The following is a 7,608-nucleotide window of genomic DNA, read 5'->3' as shown; positions in this document are numbered from 1 at the left end:
AGCTAGTAGTATAGATCTACTGTAGGCGTATAGAGTTGAATAGACTCAGGCGTATACCAGGCGTATAGTATAGGGTTAAATAGACCCAGGCGTAAATAGGGTTGAATAGACCCAGGCGTATGGTATAGGGTTGAATAGACCCAGGTGTATAGGGTTCAATAGAGCTAGGCATATCATGTAGGATTGAATAGACCCAGGCGTATAGTATAGGGTTGAATAGAGCCAGGCGTATAGTATAGGGTTGAATAGAGCCAGGTATAGTATAGGGTTGAATAGACCCAGGCGTATAGTATAGGGTTGAATAGAGCCAGGCGTATAGGGTTGAATAGACCCAGGCGTATAGTATAGGGTTGAATAGACCCAGGCGTATAGGGTTGAATAGACCCAGGTAGTATAGGGTTGAATAGACCCAGGCGTATGGTATAGGGTTGAATAGACCCAGGTGTATAGGGTTCAATAGAGCTAGGCGTATATGGGATTGAATAGACCCAGGCGTATAGTAAAGGGTTGAATAGACCCAGGCGTATAGGGTTGAATAGACCCAGGCGTATAGTATAGGGTTGAATAGACCCAGGCGTATATAGGGTTGAATAGACCCAGGCGTATAGTATAGGTTTGAATAGACCCAGGCGTATCGTATAGGGTTGAATAGACCCAGGCGTATCGTATAGGGTTGAATAGACCCAGGCGTATCGTATAGGGTTGAATAGACTCAGGCGTATAGTATAGGGTTGAATAGACTCCAGGCGTATTGTATAGGGTTGAATAGACCCAGGCGTATATAGGGTTGAATAGACCCAGGCGTATAGGGTTGAATAGACCCAGGCGTATTGTAGGCGTAGGGTTGAATAGACCCAGGCGTATAGGGTTGAATAGACCCAGGCGTATAGGGTTGAATAGACCCAGGCGTATAGGGTTGAATAGACCTGTGCAGGATGGCGTTTCATCGCCATCCACACAAACACAACAGCCATAAACTGGATAAACAGTACAACCCATTGAATTATTGATAATTGGGAGAGAACACTACATACAAAGTAGATGAAAGGCATTGAGTTAAAAAAATAAAATAATTGAAAAACAAAATGCATCTGATAACCTTTTACAAGTTTTTATATAAAACATTTATTCACACATTCATAACTGACCCCCCAAAATGCTGTACAACATGAGAACCCCTGACCTGAGCAGCAAATGTGCAGATCTCACAGATCTCTATAGAAGGCATATATGATCATATTCACTTCCTCATCAGGTCTACATATCTCCCGATAATATGGGTTTGGGCAGGGGTATAACTTATGCATTTCATGCAATTATCAGTCGTTCCACATACAATACTACTGTATACTATAAACATCTGTGGAGCTGCTAGAGTTGATGCCCAGTTCAGGAACAGTCAGAAAAATGGCTCCACTAGGAAGACGATGGACCAGAGAACTAGAATAACATATTGTACAAAGTTAGAGTTCTAGTAGCTATTTTCCCCCGAACTACTAAGAACGGTGGCTTAAAGACAGATGTTTTACATTATTAGTGTGTGTACAGAACACTGTACAGGTGATCATCATCCAATTTGGTTCAACAACGCCAATGACACTTGATATAGTTGACGCTCGCTTTGCAGATGTTTTACATTATTAGTGTGTGTACACACTAATACTCGCTTTGCACACACACACACACACACACACACACACACCATGTAACGTTGCTTCCAAACAGGAATGTCTGTTCTACTCATTCTAATTCTTACGGTCACCTGCCATGCCATCTTCTCTGCATGCATATAAAACAGTTCCAACACTTCACAGAAGATGGCTGCCGTGGTTTGTCACTGGTAAGTGGCCTCCCGATAATAACACTGGGTTCATCACTTAACAGTCTGGGTGAGTCTTGTTTAAAAAAAGAAAAGAAAGACATAACTGGGCTTGACACCATGTACTGTACAGTAATCCCACTACACACATGAAATATATTACAGCATATTACTGTACTGTGTCCTATTTCACATGAGACTAGTATATAGACCCTTCATATTAACGTAGAATAAATAGACCAAGGACAGACGCAGGTCACGCCATAGAGATACAGTGACAGTACTGAAACAGAACAACCACATAAAGAAACCGCAGGCGTTAATGTAGCTAAGTCGCTGTCACACAGAGTAACGCCATAGAACAGCGATTCTCAACTGGTGAATCGTGACCCAAATTTGGGTGGTGTGATGTTTTTTTGAGTGGGTCATGATGAACAATATTATAATACTTCAAACTGGAGTCATTTTTCATACATATAGATTTTTTATACATTTAAGAATATATTTTTTTTAAACGACTCCAACCAGGTAAAAAGTGTGTAGAAATTATGATGAATGACTTTTTTTTATTTTTTTTATATATAATTTCATCTCTGAAATTGTTTTCTTCAAATCACAATATAAATCTATTAGCAGCACAATTTTGGATAATTCTGTGGTCTCAAGCCAGTGAGTTTCAAAAAGTTTCAAGTTCTTCATCAAGAATATGGGCAAAATGTTCATTATATACAATGAATGAGGTGGGAACGTTGTTTCCCTTGTCATAGACAGTAATTGCTACATTTTACACAATTAATATTAAAAATAGTTTTCCAGATTGTATTTTGGAAATTATTTTTAGCGATGCAAATATTTGGATCACAACTGAAAAAAAAAAAAAAAAAAAAAAATTTCAATTTGGGATCCAGAGGCAAACCATGAGGAGAGAGAACAAGTGAGAAGGGAATAGCAGTCAGCTTTGGGGTTCATTTCATTTGTAGATGTCTGAGAATTAAAACATGCACAGTGCATTATAGTCGCTGTATGTTAACCTCCACAGAGCAGTCATGAGGTCCAAACTCTAGGTAATGGATCTCAGTTGTCTCTGGTGTCTCACCTACCCATTTACAGTCCAACTTCTAGTCGGCAGGGATTATGATGCATCCAGTGGGTGGCTAGCACAGCCCTCTCTCCATTACAAAACGTCAGCGTTGGTTGGATAGAGGAACAAGAGACAATTGTTTACAGGTGCTCAACCTATTACCTTCTCCTTCAGTTTGGTTATGGATGGATGAGCACCTAGTTGACCTTCAGAATATACAGTACCTACCTACAGTAGTGATGACATTATAGAGACACCACCCCATTGCCATCATCTTTGTCCGATTCCCACCCAGATCATTCTATCCACAGTGCACACACAGTCCACACACAGTCTGCAAGGTCCACAGCACCAGAGTTCAGAGAGACCACCCGGACTTTGACCCAGCCCCCTCTCAAAGCTGCCCATCCCCGTTCTTGACATACTCCGGCAGGCTGTTGAGCGCCGTCTCTTCACTCTTGGACTGCAGTGGGAGCTCCCCCTTCTTGGATTGTTTTTTAGTAGCTCTGGACAACTTCCTCCTGAACGTGTCCCCAGCCAGGAAGTAGAGGACCGGGTCCACACAGCTGTTGAGGCTGGCCAGCCCCCGCGTCACCTGGTAAGTGGCGTACACACAGTTATTGAAGGCACACATGTCCGGGACCTGGAAGTACAGCCTGGCTCGCATGTTCAGGTTCTTCATCACGTGAAAGGGCAGGTAGGACACAGCGAACACGGTCAGCACGATAATCACCAGGTGGATGGACTTACGCCGTAACGGGGCATTGCTCATGTCGTTACAGATCAGCTCCTTGACGATCATCCCATAGCAACCCAGGATGAGAAGGAAGGGGATACAGAAGCCGAACACGGTCAAACACATGCTATAGATAAAGTAACCCGGCAGCTCATCCTCTGTGGTCGTGTCGTAACACGTGGTGGCGTTCCGTTTCTGCCCCGTCCTAGAGTAGTAGAGGATGGGAGAGATACTCGCTATGACCACGACCCAGACCAGGGTGCTGGTCAGCACGGCGTTCTTCTTCTTGAGCCTTCCCAGAGACTTGAGCGGGTGGACCACTCCTGTGTATCTGTGGACACTGATACAGGTCAGGAACAGGATGCTGCCGTACAGATTGACGTGGAATATAAACCTCTGCAGTCGGCAGAGAACGTCCCCAAATATCCAGTCGGTCTTGTTAAAGTAGTAGAAGATGAGGAAGGGCAAGGAGAGGACGTAGCAGAAGTCGGCCAGGGCCAGGTTAAACATGTACACGGAGATGCTGCTCCAGGGTCTCATGTGGCAGACAAACATCCAGATGGCCAGACTGTTCCCCACCAGGCCGGTGACGAACACCAGGATGTACACGGTAGGTAGATAGTAGAACTGGAAGCCTGTTCTGGTCAAGGAACATCCTCCCCGCGTCACGTTGTGGAGATCAGACACATTCAGGAGGGACGTCAGGCTCAGATCTGTCGTCATGTTGTCAGGGAAACATGGGTTCTTTTACTGTAATGAAAAAAGAAAAAAGTTCAGGGAGATATTCCTGATTTTTTTCCCCGTTTTTTAAACAACTAACTGACCGAAGTGGGTCAATTTATTCTAATTCCACCCCCCCTCCCCCTGTGACGCACATTGTGCTGCAGTTTCTCCAGAGATAAATCCGATCATGCCCAAACTGCGCCATGTAGAAGAGAGTTGTAGTTTCCAGGCATTGCATTGTTCTACATAGTTTACCGCAGAAAACGTGATAATGAACTACTATAACCACAATCCATTGCGCAGTCCGGTCTGTGTTTAACACCTGCTACATAAGAATGTGCGATCAAGAGGGGATAAAGAGAGAGCAGTTTCTTCACAAGCTACACTATATATACAAAAGTATGTGGTCACCCCTTCAAAATTAGTGGGTTCAGCCACACCCATTGCTGACAGGTGCATAAAAATCGAGCACACAGCCATGCAATCTCCATAGACAAACATTGACAGTAGAATGGCCCTTACTGAAGAGCTCAGTGACCTTCAACGTGGCACCGTCATAGGATGCCACTTTTCCAACAAGTCTATTCGTAACGTTGACCAGCTCCCCTGGTCAACTGTGAGTGATGTTATTGTGACGTGGAAACATCTAGGAGCAACACTGGCTCTGCACCGAGGACCGCCAAGTGCTGAAGCACGTAAAAAAAAAACATCTGTCCTCGGTTGCAACCCTCACTACCAAGTTCCAAGCTGCTTTTGGAAGCAACGTCAGCACAATAACTGTTTGTTGGGAGCTTCATGAAATGGGTTTCCATGGCTAAAATCACCATGCCAAGTGTTGGCCGGAGTGGTGTAAAGTTCACCACCATTGGACTCTGGAGCAGTGGACACACGTTGTCTGGAATGATGAATCACGCTTCACCATCTGAAAACTAACTAACTAACTCTAAGATAAATATTACTGAATGATATGAGTATAGTCCCGACGGACTAATCTGGGTTTGGCGGGTGCCAGGAGAACACTACCTGCCCCAATTCATAGTGCCAACTGTAAAGTTTGGCGGAAGAGGAATAATGTTATTGGGCTGGTTTTCATGGTTCGGGCCCCTTAGTTCCAGCGAAGGAAAATCTTAACACTACAGCATACAATGACATTCTAGACGATTCTGTGCTTCCAACTTTGTGGCAACAGTTTGGGTAATGCCCTTTCCTGTTTCAGCTTGACAGTGCTCCCATGTACAAAGCGAGGTTCATACAGAAATGGTTTGTCGAGATCGGTGTGGAAGAACTTGACTGGCCTGCACAGAGCCCTAACCTCAACCCCATCGAACACCTTTGGAATAAACTGGAACGCCAACCTGGAGCCAGGCCTAATCACCCAACATCAGCACCTGACCTCACTAATGCTCTTATGGCTGAATGGAAGCAAGTCCCCGCAGCAATGTTCCAACATCTAGTGCAAAAGCCTTCGCAGAAGAGTGGAGGCTGTTATAGCAACAAAGGAAGGACCAACTCCATATTAATGCCCGTGATTTTGGAATGAGACGTTCAAACGAGCAGTTGTCAAAGTGATTGATAGTTTTATGATTGCTGAATACCAACTATGCCTTGTTTACATTTGAAGAACTACTAAAATAGTGCTTTTGTCAGACAGCATACGCAGCCCATCTATAGAGATGAGATAATGATTTGGAATTAAATAATAAAGTAAAATAAAACAAAAAAGGTAATATATACACACAACACAACAACAATATACACACAACATCTTAAATATTTTAGTAATGTGAAATACTAAAGTAATGTGAAATACTGATGGTTAAGTGGTCAGCAGTCATGGACAGTCACTACCATCATGGGACATTTATGTATTATGTTACAGCATTCAAACCACAATGAATTTAATGTTTTAAAATCGTGTTTGGCAGTGATTTATAAAAAAATAATTATAATAACAACTGAACCAAAACCGAACCGAGAACAAAAAAAAACCGAATCGCTCAGCAAAGTCAATCTAGTCTCTTTGAAACCATAATATGCACAGAAATAGCCTAGGCTATACATTGCAAAACCAGCCCAGTTAACTATATATATAAGTCGATCATACACTAGCCTACTCACCGTTGACTTATATCCCACATTCCCACAGCCTTTTGCGGTAGAACAGGTTTCAAACATAGGCTAGAGAACGCAGGGCGCTTGAGACTGTCACGTCAGGTGTCCCTGTTCGATGTCTCCAACAAAGCTCTCCAGCTCTCACATTCCGTATGGTTCTTTCGCTCTTACGGTAAAAGTCCACCATTCCGTTGGGCACTGGGCACAATGTAAAACTGCGAGAGAGTGCAGGAATTAGAAAGTAGGACCGCAACCAGATAGGATAAAACGCTCGCTGAGGGGAGGGGCGACTGCAAAAAAAAAAAAAAAGAAGAAGCTCCTCAAACGCGCTCTTTCCTTCCTCTTCCCAACTCCTCATTGACAAGCTCCTTTAAAAAAAACAAAATGCTGCGTTCATCTACTAGTCGGAACTAGAAAAACTGTGACTTTCAGACTTGCTAACTGTAGGCCTACGTCGATGCTACTGGCAGACTAGTGTGGGTTGTTGATTCTTGGCAGCTACTCAAGATCCTACGCGCCCCATTTAGGGTATGGAATGCACACAGGAAAGTAGAGAGCATGTATGGGCCATACTGGCAGGTTGGAAGCAGATCATTCATATTGTTCAAGAGGGATATGTCAAAATGCTGCCCTACACCCTATCGAGCTCTGAGAGGATTTGACAGGTGTAAGCCATATGGTAATAGCTACACCTTACCCCTCTGTAGGCTAGGAAGTGTCACCATGTGTATTTGTATTTATTACGGATTCCCCATTAGTTCCTGCCAAGGCAGCAGCTATTCTTCCTGGGGTTTATTATGGATCTCCATTAGTTCCTGCCAAGGCAGCAGCTACTCATCCTGGGGTTTATTATGGATCTCCATTAGTTCCTGCCAAGGCAGCAGCTTCTCATCCTGGGGTTTATTATGGATCCCCATTAGTTCCTGCCAAGGCAGCAGCTACTCATCCTGGGGTTTATTATGGATCTCCATTAGTTCCTGCCAAGGCAGCAGCTACTCTTCTTGGGGTCCAGCAACATTAAGGCTGTTATATACAATTAAAAAAAATATTTAATGACATTATATTTCATAACCCTTTTCACAACACATTAAGTGTGTGCCCTCAGGCCACTACTCTACTACGACATATCTACAATAC

The 7,608-nt window shown here is 43.6% G+C and overlaps 1 protein-coding gene across 1 annotated transcript; it reads right to left on the bottom strand.

Annotated features, from left to right (window-relative positions):
- Window positions 1-1,543: 1,543 nt before the first annotated feature.
- LOC112235534 (P2Y purinoceptor 1) lies at window positions 1,544-6,773 on the bottom strand. The gene is made up of 2 exons (XM_024403989.2): window positions 6,478-6,773; window positions 1,544-4,386 (listed from the first exon to the last, which is right to left on the bottom strand). The coding sequence occupies exon 2, from the start codon at window positions 4,357-4,359 to the stop codon at window positions 3,295-3,297; it is 1,065 nt and encodes a 354-aa protein (XP_024259757.1). The 5' UTR covers window positions 4,360-4,386; window positions 6,478-6,773; the 3' UTR covers window positions 1,544-3,294.
- Window positions 6,774-7,608: the final 835 nt, after the last annotated feature.

Source organism: Oncorhynchus tshawytscha, unplaced genomic scaffold, assembly GCF_018296145.1.
Source record: "Oncorhynchus tshawytscha isolate Ot180627B unplaced genomic scaffold, Otsh_v2.0 Un_contig_4261_pilon_pilon, whole genome shotgun sequence".
Taxonomy (NCBI): Eukaryota; Metazoa; Chordata; class Actinopteri; order Salmoniformes; family Salmonidae; genus Oncorhynchus; species Oncorhynchus tshawytscha.
The sequence above is the reverse complement of the archived record's forward strand: the minus strand, read 5'-3'. Positions and strand labels throughout refer to the sequence as shown.